At 46.5% G+C, this 12,442-nt stretch overlaps 1 protein-coding gene across 1 annotated transcript; it reads right to left on the bottom strand.

The window, feature by feature from the left end:
- Nucleotides 1-521: 521 nt before the first annotated feature.
- On the bottom strand, nucleotides 522-5,247 carry LOC127345619 (protein AGENET DOMAIN (AGD)-CONTAINING P1). The gene is made up of 4 exons (XM_051372110.1): nucleotides 4,673-5,247; nucleotides 3,230-3,646; nucleotides 1,107-1,523; nucleotides 522-897 (listed from the first exon to the last, which is right to left on the bottom strand). The coding sequence occupies exons 1-4, from the start codon at nucleotides 5,177-5,179 to the stop codon at nucleotides 883-885; spliced, it is 1,356 nt and encodes a 451-aa protein (XP_051228070.1). The 5' UTR covers nucleotides 5,180-5,247; the 3' UTR covers nucleotides 522-882.
- Nucleotides 5,248-12,442: the final 7,195 nt, after the last annotated feature.

Consider the following 12,442-nt stretch of genomic DNA (forward strand, 5'->3'; position numbering starts at 1 on the left):
TAGCCGCACTAATATGGCCATAGTACGGTCAGCTTTGAGTAGTCGCATCGCTCGCAGGAGTAATTGGATACCTCTGCCACGCCAACCAAAACGTACTAGTGATTTGACACTAGGGACTCCGTGTCGAATCTTTTGTTTTTGGAGGAATGTTGGTAATGGATAATATTTTCTTCTAGAGCTATCTATTAGAATTCAAAATATCCAACAAGTTTTACTACATTATTGGGAATTCACTTATATTTTTCGCATGTGTTGGCACAGGGCGAGTATCAATGACAATCGATAGAGAAAGGCACCGCCCATAAGAAAGATAGCTAAGCAATGCGATTTTGATGAAACGTTTTGCTCAGTCACGCTTGCATGCACAGATTGCACATATACGCACGACACAACACAAGCAGAAAACGCAATCTGCATGATAGCATCCAGTAAACTCGTTTCTCCTAGGCTCTAGCCTGGTACAAACCTGGAGAGTTGGTAATGCATTGTCACCATCAGAGAAGAGACTCATCTCGGGCAAGTTAATCAATCGGCCATGTTCTCTCCTCCAGCCACATTGATTCGTGAATTCAAGAGCAATTAAGTGGTCCAAAAGCTAATCGAAGGTGCGATCAAATCGGGGCATAGTACAGTTTCAGCAAGGACGAAGCAGAAAGGTCGTCTACAAGTCATTAATAGCATTACTGTCCCACAATATGCGATGAATCTTTACTGGTGACGGTGGCGGTCTCTGTTCGATAAACATTGCAACCACTGAAAGGTCATCATCTCTACCAGTTTGCTGGCCACGTCAGTTCAGCAAGGATGATAATTAGCAAAGCCGTGCTCATAGGTATTACCCCAGGCTCATGTACAAAAAAGATGGGCGCATCTCTTCAGCCTTCACATCTCCAGTGCCTGCCAGGGGATGTAAATCGTCATTTTAAAGAAGTTGCATTTCACAGACAACCTGTAATTGATAGCAACAAAAGGTGATAACTGGTCCAGAGGACATGAGGAGCTTAGGGTAGGTATACAACTAGCAGTTATGAGTAAATTATACTTGTGATAATTCCACTATCAACTGTAAATCAAGGTAGAGAAAATAGATAGGTGGTAGAGAGTACCGGGGAAGCCCGCATCCACCTCCCCCCCAGCCAATCGCAGTGAAGCCTTAGCTGTTCAAGCCCAAATTCATTCTGTTCCTGATAAGCCTTGAAGTAGACCATGCACTTCTGATCGCTAATAACCTCGGATATCATGCCAACCCACCATCCATCGTTGGTAAAGGCGTCCACTTCATCAAGTAACTTGAAACCACTGGTGACGGGGATAACTGGGGGAGGGGGCCTGATGTGCTCCGCTCCAATGACTTCTGTCAAAGGTGTGGTTTCATCGTCAGCCTTCAGCGTGTCATACTCCACCAGAAACTTGTGGCCAACAGATTTAACAATAGTCCCCTGGAACCAAGCTCCACAGAAACCTTCATCATTACTGCTGACTTCAACCCTGCTGCCTTCTCTAAATTTTGTTTGCGGCAAATCCTGAAAGATGGCCAAAGGGCAAAGGAAAGGCAACAGTTCTTAGCTATTTTAGCACTTTAAAGTGTTTTAAACTTGTACTACCTATAAAAAAATCATCAACGGTGTGTATTTGCTACTCATCATACAATTTCAGGATTCAACAGAAAACACAGATGTATTCTAGCTTTGACAAACTTGAGAAGAACTACCTGTAATGTCCCTCGATTAACTTGGTTTTCTGGATGAGAGAGCATTGACACTATTGGAGTAGTATCACACAATTTTTGGTTGTTCAAGTGATGTAACTGCTAAGGATGTGGCTCATAACACATTTGAAATTTTTAGCTATTAGTACCACTGTACCAGCCATGAATGAGACACGAGTAAACATGATTATACACATGTATAACCTCTCAAGAAAGTGGATTAACGTTACAAGGAAGCTGTCTACTAATTAAACTGAAGCTTCATCTAGTCTGGTAAAACACACAAACAAAAAAAACATCAATGTGTTATAAGGTCTTACAGCAGAGACATTATAAGATCTTATACATGTGTATAATCATGTTGGGAATATGAAAACAAAGAAAGACATTGTAATGTGTCTTACAGCAGAGACATTATAAGTCTTATATTTGGCTAAATCCTGGTAATAAAGGCCAAAGATGTATGGTTTATCCCTTGCTTGAGAAAAATAATAACAAGAGGCCACGGTTCTCTCTAGTACAAAATGGCACACATTATGATGTGTGTTCGACAGAGAAAAAAGAGGGAAAAAGCGAACTACGTATTGCACCACTGGAGCAGATATTTTCGGCCGCATGAATTTAAAAATTGGGGACTACAAACCACTTCTTCCATTCCCATATGTTCGGCATATTATGTTTTGTTAAGACAATATTTTTGAACAAGAATTACTCGTCAATATGTGGTTTATATAATAAAAATCAAAATAATCAGTAGGTACTTTTGAAAAGGACTATCGATATCAACTTTATGTCATATAAACCACATATTAACAAAGTAATTCTTGGTCAAAGTCTTGTCTTAAGGAAACTTAATACACCATACGTACACGAAAGAGGGGAGAAATAAATTAGCTAGTTTAACGCAAATAAATATGACCAACAGAAATTTAATAAATATATCTAATATATCATGTTATTAACAGTGTCCCAGTTCCTCACACACAAATGTATTGTACAAAGGGAGCAAATGTCCCTATTAAACACAGCTCCCGTGTTAAGTAAAAATTTAAGCCTCTCTATGATAGGAAATGGAATCAAAGGAATAGGAATCATGAGCAGTTCTATTTCACCACAGAAAAAAAATGAGGGAATTTTTTTACATAAGAATGCATGCCCTAGTTCCCACAGACACAAAGGAAAAAAAAAATCAAGAGGTATGACTTCATGCTAAACATCATATGGAATCAGGGGCATAGTAAAGCAATCCATAAGAATTGATTGCCCATCTCTGTGATCCAAAGGGCCCCTGTAGCAAAAATCCTATGGACGGAATCATCCAGCCCAAACAGTATCAACTCATAAGTAAAAAAAGAGGTTTTGCTAAGCAGGTTTAGGAATGCTCACTTTTTTACACATGAATGTCTTATAGCATTAAGAAGATAAGAATATAAAGCAACCCAGAAAGCATCCACATGAAGTGCAAAACTTCATTAAGAAACATTTCAGAGAAATATAGCTTCTTGATGATTAGGTACACACCTCAGCAGCTTGCTTCCATTGGCCATCAGTCCAGTCACATCGAAGCCTCAGTGCCTTCTGGTGCAACTGAACCTCCTTTCCTGAATTTGCTATCTTACATGTATACATTAATTTGGGACGGATCTCGGTAATCCGCCCAGGCCACCAGCCATCACCTTGGAAGCCTTCAACATCATCATCGATGCAGAAGCTAATAGCTGATGCATGTGGTGGGCAAGGTCTGATGTCCTTCATATTGACAATCTCCTTGCGCAGTTGACTACCATCACCCTTCCCAAAAGTGTACTCCACTAAGAGGCTATTCTTCCAGATAGTCTTTGCAACAACTGCAGGAAACCAAGCTACAACAGAATCATCTTCAAACTTGGCAACTTCTACCTGTGTTCCTTCAGTATATGGTGTTCTCTTCAATGACTCCTGGCAGGCAGAGAGTGGTGAGTAGTGACTTAGCAATCAATAAATAAATCAAATCGACAAAACGACACAAGTAAAAAACTGAAGTCTAAACTCTATGATTCAGTGTTAGCAATCAAAAATCAAACCCAAAATTTTGCAGATGTTATATTATCACCAATGATGTTATGCATGCACCTAAGGAGCAGCTAGAAAGTAAAACACAAACTATATCTCATCATATGCACTTCCTCCGTCCCAGTATATTGGTTGTAATGGCATCTTATATTATGGAACAGAGGGAGTACTATCTAGAAGAAATCAGAATCCTCTAATTCAGGGCTGGAACTTCCACAACAATCTTGGTACATGAACTTGTATCAAGCTATAATAAAAACATGTCAAGCGAAGTAAGAATACCAGCAATATCGACTATCAACTAAGCTGTAGATGAACAGCAACTAGACTCTCAGTGTTTCAGTATGACCCATGCCCGATCAAACACATTCTAACAACTATAAGCCATGATTTGCTAACTAACAGATTGCAAACCCTACAGCAGCCCAGAGCAATTTATTCAGAGAATCCGTTTAAATGGCAAATCTTTCAGGCAGAGGGGCAGAACACTGTATCTATGAAGTTGCACTCCATCAGATACTGCATTCATCCATTAGAAAGCAGAAGCTGCATGGAACAAATAAGGCAACATCAACAACACTCAAATACAATTTGCAGCGATGATGCAGAACTATCCCAACGCATTGCAAACTTGCAAGATCAGGCATCAGCATCTTCTAGGTTCTAACCCTAACCAGATTACAAAATGGGCTCCCCAATTCCTTAACCCTAACCCCCAAATGACATGGAGATAGATTGATACAGCAATCGACGGCAATGCACGGGCAACAGCAATCCGATTGAAACCCTTCAAAAGTGCTCGTCTTCTAACCCTAACCGAGTGACGGAAGGGGATTTCCCAATCCGAATGGAGATAGAAGGGTACTACAAAAAGACGACATTTTGCAGAGATGTTGTGCAACTCGTTGGTACCATGTCCTCGGGCGAGCGCCACTCGCCGGCGACCCACTCGAGGTGGGGCCGGACGTCGGCGGCGTCGAACTCCAGCACCTCCCTCGTCTCCGGGAAGCAGACCTTGACCCTCCCGTCCGCCATGTCCCCGCCGGGACAGGCGACGCCGAGCCACCATGCGCCGTCCCGGAGCGCGTCAACGGCGGCGTGCTCAGCGCCAGCGGGGGGCGAGGGCTGCGCCGGCGACGGCGGCGGCGGGCGCGGGCGGACCTGCGACGCGGGCACGACCTGCGGGAGCGGGCGGCCGGAGGCTCCCGAGGCGGCGAGGGTGCCGTACTCGACCGCGTAGCTGCGGAGGTCGGGGTCGAAGCGCGCGACGACGGCGGTCAAGTGGGCCCCGCGATAGCCCTGCTCGTCGAGAAGCACCTCCACCACCTCGCCGGCGGGGATCACCTCTGCGGGCTCCGGCGGATCCGCCGCACGCGAGGGCGCCGGCGGCGGCTGGCGGCGGAGTCGCGGCGAGCGCATTGGGTTTCTTGCGGTGGTGGTAGACTGAGCTGGGTTGGGAGTGTGGACTGTGTAGGCGGCGAACAGAAAGAGGGAAATGGTGCGAGGTTGGTTCCCGAGTCAAAGAGGGCAAATAATGGAGAGGCAAACCAAAGAGGGAATTGGGTCATGGAGTTTTGTCCTACATCCTCAAATTTTTTCGATAAAAAGAATATACTAATATCAAAAAGATACCAATTACACCCAGCCTCTGCAACAACGTACCACCCTAATGGCACTACGGATGCACACAGCTAAAAAAGAAAAAGAAAACTAAGAAACAAAAGTCCCGCTACAGTATCTTGGGCCTAACAACAGCAATACATCCACCGCCAAGACAACACTTGAAATACAGACTCTCCAAAAACGACGCCTCCAAGAAGGGAACTGTGTTCTAACACCGTCGTCGCCCGATCAACGATCTTAGGTTTTCACCCTGAAGATAGTTCCCGCTCTCAAAACAATGCCTCCAACAAGGTCATTGCCAGGCACAACCAGTTAAGGCCAGATTTTGGGTTTTCACCCTGAAAGGTAGGACTCTGAACTTCATTTGTGTTGTCGCCCCCACTTTCATACCGCTGCTGTGAAGCCCGAAACACCAAGCAAGTCCCTCAACAGCGCGGAGACTTGAACCTCCCTTAGCTAGTCCTCCCCTCCGGCCTTCATGAACTTCTCTTCTTCCGACTTTCATCATGGATCCATAGTCACTTGATGTCAACACAGAAAAAGAGCTTCGCGCCGCTCCCTCCAGAACCAATCGGTCGGAATAAAAGCATGGGTGCGCACGACCGAATACCACCGATCCAGCAAACTCCAGGCAAAGCACTGTTACATTCGCCGGCGGAGCCTTCCGGAACTCAACCCTCCGGCCAGATCACGAGTCCAGGCCTCCGGTAGGTCCTCCTCTTCACGCAAGAGAGGCCCTAGGACCACCACCTTTATTCAGGTCGGACCCCCACGTCGGCGACCATCCCGGGCTGGCCAACCCAACCCTCCACCGGTGACACCATCGCCGGCTTCCATGCACCTCCATCTCACCGCCGGATGGCGGTGATAGATCAAAAATCCACCACCACCAACCGCAGTCCGACCCTCTCCGGCGAAGAAGAGGCCACCTCCTCCGTCGAACCCAAGGCTGTTGTCCCGGGCGCCCTCGTGTCGCGGGTGAAACCCGAGATCACCTCCACTCACCGGCAAGAGGCGGGGGAATTGGCGCAGGCCATGAGCATGGCCGCCGCCCACCACCAACCCCTGCCGGAGTGCTGCGGAGCCGACGGGAGGAGGGAGGCCGCAGCGCTGGCCGCCGCCACCCATCCCACACGCCGGCCGCCAGGGGAGCCGACGGGAGAAGGGGCGCAGCGCAGGCCACCGCCGCCTGACTCATCTGTGCGCCCGCCATGCATCGAGGAGGGAGATCCGGCCGCCGTCACCTTGCGTCGACGAGGAGGAGCCCCCGCCGTCGCCACGCCCCGTGGGCCTTTGCCCCGGCGGCGCTACCGGCGGCGGCGGCGGCGGTGGTTAGGTCTGGGGTGCGGGAGGGTTACGGGGGTGCGGGAGGGTTACGGGAGTGTGGTTAAGGGAGGAGGGATATGTGGACGGCTATCCAGCTGTTTGAGTTGTTTGCTTATTGGGTTGTATGCATGTATCAGAGTGGGCGATGTTTGCCGAATGGGAAGGAGAGCCAATGGACCCTGTTTTGGTATGGAACTAAACAAGCAACAAAGGTCAAATTAGAACTCAGTTCTCTCAAAAAAATAATCAAATTAGAACCGCTCAAAAAAAAGGTCAAACTGAGGAGAGGTCCAATGAATGATACAACTTTGGCACCTCAGAAAGATATCCAAGTACAAATTGAAATTACTCTAGAGAAGGAAGAGATGTTCTGGGTGCAAAGAGCAAGAGCAAATTGGTTAAAACATGGTGATAAAAATATAAACTACTCCTTATTTTCATAACTTTGCTTCTAATAGGAAAAAGCATAACACAATCAAGGGTCTTGTTGATGACAGTGGGACCAGGCATGAAGATAGAGATGCTATGTGTGGTGTTGTACACAATTATTTTTCAAGCATATTTACCTTAGAAGTTTTTGATCCAGGGGAGGGAGTTATGGCTGATGTACAGCGGCTTGTTACAGATGATATGAACAGAGGACTCGCAGCCCCGTTTACGGCGGAAGTGAAGTAGGCTTTGTGGAGTACAGAGGATCTTAAGGCTCCAGGCCCGGATGGGCTACATGCAATTTTATACAAACGTTTCTGGGACATGCTAGGAGACTATCTCATAAAACTAGTTCTGAACGCTTATCTATGTTCCAGATGGTTGGAATAGTGCAACTATTGTGATGATTCCGAAGATTGATAATCCGGATAAGGTGTCACAGTTTAGACCGATTAGCTTATGTAACGTGGTGTACAACATAATCTCAAAAATGTTGGCAAATCGGCTAAAGGTATATCTTCCAGAGATTATTAGTGATCACCAGAGTGCTTTTGTTCCGGGTAGGATGATAACAGATAATATTCTATTAGCTTATGAGAGCATACATGCAATGAAGAAGAAGAAAGGAAAGAAGGGTTTGTGTGCCGTCAAACTCAATATGCATAAAGCATATGATCGGCGTTGAATGAAGGTATTTGGAGAAGATTATGATTAAAATGGGTTTTTCAAGGAGATGGGTGGATATGATTATGGAGTGTGTTTCGTCGTTGAACTACAATATCAGATTCATTTCTATGGAGACTGATGTGTTTACACCGACGAGGGGGCTCGGACAAGGGGACCCTCTTGAAAGTGCATGGAGCCCCCATGTGTGGTTTTGGTAATTAATGACAATCCCTATGGACTAATGTTTGCATTGAGTTATATTTATAGGTGTTGTCCATAGGCAATACTTGAACCATATGGTGGCTTCAAGGTTGCAATAAGAAGAAATTGATGAAGGATATCAAGTGTCAAGTATGTCTTGAAGATGAAGATGAAGTGAGCCCTCAAGTTACTTCAAGACATCAACATGATGAAGAATGAAGAAATGAAGTGCAAGTTCAAGATGAGCCAACTCGAAGAGATCTTATGCTTGAAGCTTGCCATCCATATGGTGATCATGGATATGTGAAGATGCGCCGAATAAGAAGCTCTCCCATAGTGGAGTATCGGGGAGCATTTCGCATGACTTCATCAAGCAAGCACAATCAAGAAAGGTGTTCCATCTTGTTGCGGTCAAGACCGTCATCATCAAGCTCAAGTGGAATGCGCAACGTTAAGGTGTGTTCTTGATAGGGTTTCTTTCTCACCGGTCTCATGGTGTAGTTAGAGATCGGTTTATAGTTTAGTTGCCGTACTATCAAGAGGGCTCTCGAGTGAGTAACACGATCGTATCATTCGGAGAGAGCTCATACCTTTGCATCCTTGCATCATATTTCTTGGTTGTTATTTGGATCTTATCCATGTGATATTTTAGAGCTTGTGCTTATTCTCATGACAAGCTCTAATTCATCGAAAACGGATTTCGCATAAATCAATTGTTGCGCTTTCGAGTTTGGTGATTTTTTCGGTTTCTCATCTTGAGGTGTTGCAGCTCTAAAAATAATATAAAATCACCCCAACTAGTTTCCATATTTTCATTTTTTGTTGGGTAGCTCTTGTTGTCCTCTTTCCAACAAAATTGATTTCGTCTTGATCGGAGTTTCCAAACTCTAGATATTGTCTTTTGAAGTTTGTCTTCTATTTGCTTTAAAGAAAAAAGGAAAAGGGGAGGAAACCGGCACTACTGCCCTTGATGGGCCGGCAGTACCGCTCGGCCCACACCGGCACTGCCGGCTCCCGCGCACAGCACTGCCGGGCCGCGCGGAACGGCACCTCCGGCCTGCCCCCAGCGGCACTGTGATACGTCTCAAACGTTTCTATAATTTCTTATGTTCCATGCTAGTTATATGACAATACTCACAGGTTTTATATACACTTTACATCATTTTTATGCATTTTCCGGCACTAACCTATTAACAAGATGCCGAATCGCCAGTTCCTGTTTTCTGCTGTTTTTGGTTTCAGAAATCCTACACAGGAAAAATTCTCAGAATTGGACGAAACAAAAGCCCACGGTCTTATTTTCCACGGAGCCTTCCAAAAGTCCGAAGAGGATACGAAGAGGGGCGACGAGGCGGCCACACCCTAGGGGGGCTCGGCCCCACCCCTGGCCGCGCCGCCCTATGGGCTGGGCCCCTCGAGCGTCCCCCGACTCTGCCCCTTCGCCTATATATTCTCTTCGTCACGAAAACCCTATCACCGAGAGCCACGATACGAGAAAAGTTACTGAGACGCCGCCGCCGCCAATCCCATCTCGGGGGATTCAGGAGATCGCCTCCAGCACCCTGCCGGAGAGGGGAATCATCACCGGAGGGCTCTACATCACCATGCCCGCCTCCGGACTGATGCGTGAGTAGTTCATCCTTGGACTATGGGTCCATAGCAGTAGCTAGATGGTTGTCTTCTCCTCTTGTGCTATCATGTTTAGATCTTGTGAGCTGCCTATCATGATCAAGATCATCTATTTGTAATGCTACATGTTGTGTTTGTTGGGATCCGATGAATATTGAATACTATGTCAAGTTGATTATCGATCTATCATATATGTGTTGTTTATGTTCTTGCATGCTCTCCGTTGCTAGTAGAGGCTCTGGCCAAGTTGATACTTGTGACTCCAAGAGGGAGTATTTATGCTCGATAGTGGGTTCATGCCTCCATTGAATCTGGGACAGTGACAGAAAGTTCTAAGGTTGTGGATGTGCTGTTGCCACTAGGGATAAAACATCAATGCTTTGTCTAAGGATATTTGTGTTGATTACATTACGCACAGTATTTAATGCAATTGTCTGTTGTTTGCAACTTAATACTGGAAGGGTTGCGGATGCTAACCCGAAGGTGGACTTTTTAGGCATAGATGCATGCTGGATAGCGGTCTATGTTCTTTGTCGTAATGCCCTAAGTAAATCTCATAGTAGTCATCATGATATGTATATGCATCTCTATTTGTCAATTGCCCAACTGTAATTTGTTCACCCAACATGCTATTTATCTTATTGGAGAGACACCACTAGTGAACTGTGGACCCCGGTCCATTCTTTTACATCTGAATACAATCTACTGCAATCATTATTCTCTGTTGTTCTTTGCAAACAAACATCATTCTCCACACCATACGTTTAATCATTTGTTTACAGCAAGCCGGTGAGATTGACAACCTCACTGTTAAGTTGGGGCAAAGTATTTTGATTGTGTTGTGCAGGTTCCACGTTGGCGCCGGAATCCCTGGTGTTGCGCCGCACTACACTCCTTCACCAACAACCTTCACGTGGCCTTCATCTCCTACTGGTTCGATAACCTTGGTTTCTTACTGAGGGAAAACTTGTTGCTGTACGCATCATACCTTCCTCTTGGGGTTCCCAACGGACGTGTGCTTTACCGTCACAAGCACAATGCCGGGCCGGCCCAGCTTCGAGCCCAAGCTCCGCCGCTTGCTGGCCGCCTACCACTCGCCTGGCCCAGTCGCGCGCTTGCTCGCTCGCGCGCCGCGCTGCTCCGCTCGCTCGCCAGCCGCGATGCCTTCGCTCGCGTGCGCGCACCCGCACATTTTTCTGCTGGCGGCACTGCCGGCCTTAGCAGGCCGGAACTTCCGAGCTTTCCCTGGACGAGCCCAACGGGCACTCCAGCCCCTTTAAATAGCCTTCTTCCTCCTCTCGTTTTTTAGTTGCTTCACACACTTTTTGCTCTCCTCCATTGCTAGTACTTGAGAGCTCCCTCTACCTCAAATACCTCCAATGATTCTTGAATCCTTTTGAGGGAAAAGAAAGAGGAGATCTAGATCTACAATTCTACCAATCAAATCCATCTCTTTGTGTGTGGAACTCTCTAGATCTTGATCTTGGTGTTCTTTGTGAATTCCTTTGTTCTTCCTCTCTTATTCCCCCAATAGCTTTTGTAGCTTTGTTGGAATTTGAGAGAGAAGGACTTGAGCATCTTTGTGGTGTTCTTGCCATTGCATTTGGTGCATCGGTTTGAGTTCTCCACGGTGATTCGTGGAGGTGAAAGCAAGAAAGTTGTTACTCTTGGGTTCTTGGAACCCTAGACGGATTCTAGGTCTTTGTGGCGATTTGTTGGGAGCCTCCAATCAAGTTGTGGATGTGTGCCCCAATCTTTGTGTAAGGCCCGGTTTCCGCCTCGAAGGAAATCCCTTAGTGGAACCGTGACCTAAGCCTCTGTGGCTAGGATCACTGGAGATTTAGGTGAGGCGCCTTCGTGGCGTTCGGTGTGTGGTGTGAGTACCGCATCTTGGGGTGAGGCCTTTGTGGCGTTGGTGTGCATCGAGCAACCACACCTCAAGGTGAGCCTCTTGTGGCGTTCGGGAGCACTAAGCCACCGCACCTCTCCACCGGAGATTAGCACTCGCAAGAGTGTGAACTTCGGGATAAATCATCGTCTCCCACATGCCTCAGTTATCTCTATACCCGAGCTCTTTACTTATGCACTTTACCTTGTGATAGCCATCGTGCTTGAAGTTATATATATCTTGCTATCACATACTTGCTTGTATTGCTTAGCATAAGTTGTTGGTGCACATAGATGAACCATTGCTTAGAATAAGTTGTTGGTACACATAGGTGAACCATAGTATATAAGCTTTGGGCTTGACAAAGTAAACGCTAGTTTTATTCCGCATTTGTTAAGCCCATCTCGTAAAAGTTTTAAACCGTTGATACGTGTCAAACGTATCTATAATTTCTTATGTTCCATGCTAGTTATATGACAATACTCACATGTTTTATATACACTTTACATCATTTTTATGCATTTTCCGGCACTAACCTATTAACAAGATGCCGAAGCGCCAGTTCCTGTTTTCTGCTGTTTTTGGTTTCAGAAATCCTACACAGGAAATATTCTCGGAATTGGACGAAACAAAAGCCCATGGTCTTATTTTAGACGGAGCCTTCCAGAAGTCCGAAGAGGAGACGAAGAGAGGACGCGAGGCGGCCACACCCTAGGGGGGCGCGGCCCCAGCCCTGGGCGCGCCGCCCTATGGGTTGGGCCCCTCGAGCGTCCCCCGACTCTGCCCCTTCGCCTATATATTCTCTCCGTCGCGAAAACCCTATCACCGAGAGCCACGATACGAGAAAATTTACTGAGACGCCGCCACCGCCAATCCCATCTCGGGGGATTCAGGAGATCGCCTCCGGCACCCTGCCGGAG

This window comes from Lolium perenne, chromosome 1 (genome assembly GCF_019359855.2).
Source record: "Lolium perenne isolate Kyuss_39 chromosome 1, Kyuss_2.0, whole genome shotgun sequence".
Lineage (NCBI taxonomy): Eukaryota > Viridiplantae > Streptophyta > Magnoliopsida > Poales > Poaceae > Lolium > Lolium perenne.

What these genes read in the sequence shown, in the direction of transcription:
- LOC127345619 (XM_051372110.1), bottom strand. Translation starts at nt 5,179, where the DNA reads ATGCGCTCGCCGCGACTCCGCCGCCAGCCGCCGCCGGCGCCCTCGCGT. An exon ending in GGCGCTCGCCCGAGGACATG is followed by an intron (nt 3,647 to 4,672) that starts GTACCAACGAGT and finishes TCTGCCTGCCAG; the next exon opens with GAGTCATTGAAGAGAACACC. An exon ending in AATGGAAGCAAGCTGCTGAG is followed by an intron (nt 1,524 to 3,229) that starts GTGTGTACCTAA and finishes GCCATCTTTCAG; the next exon opens with GATTTGCCGCAAACAAAATT.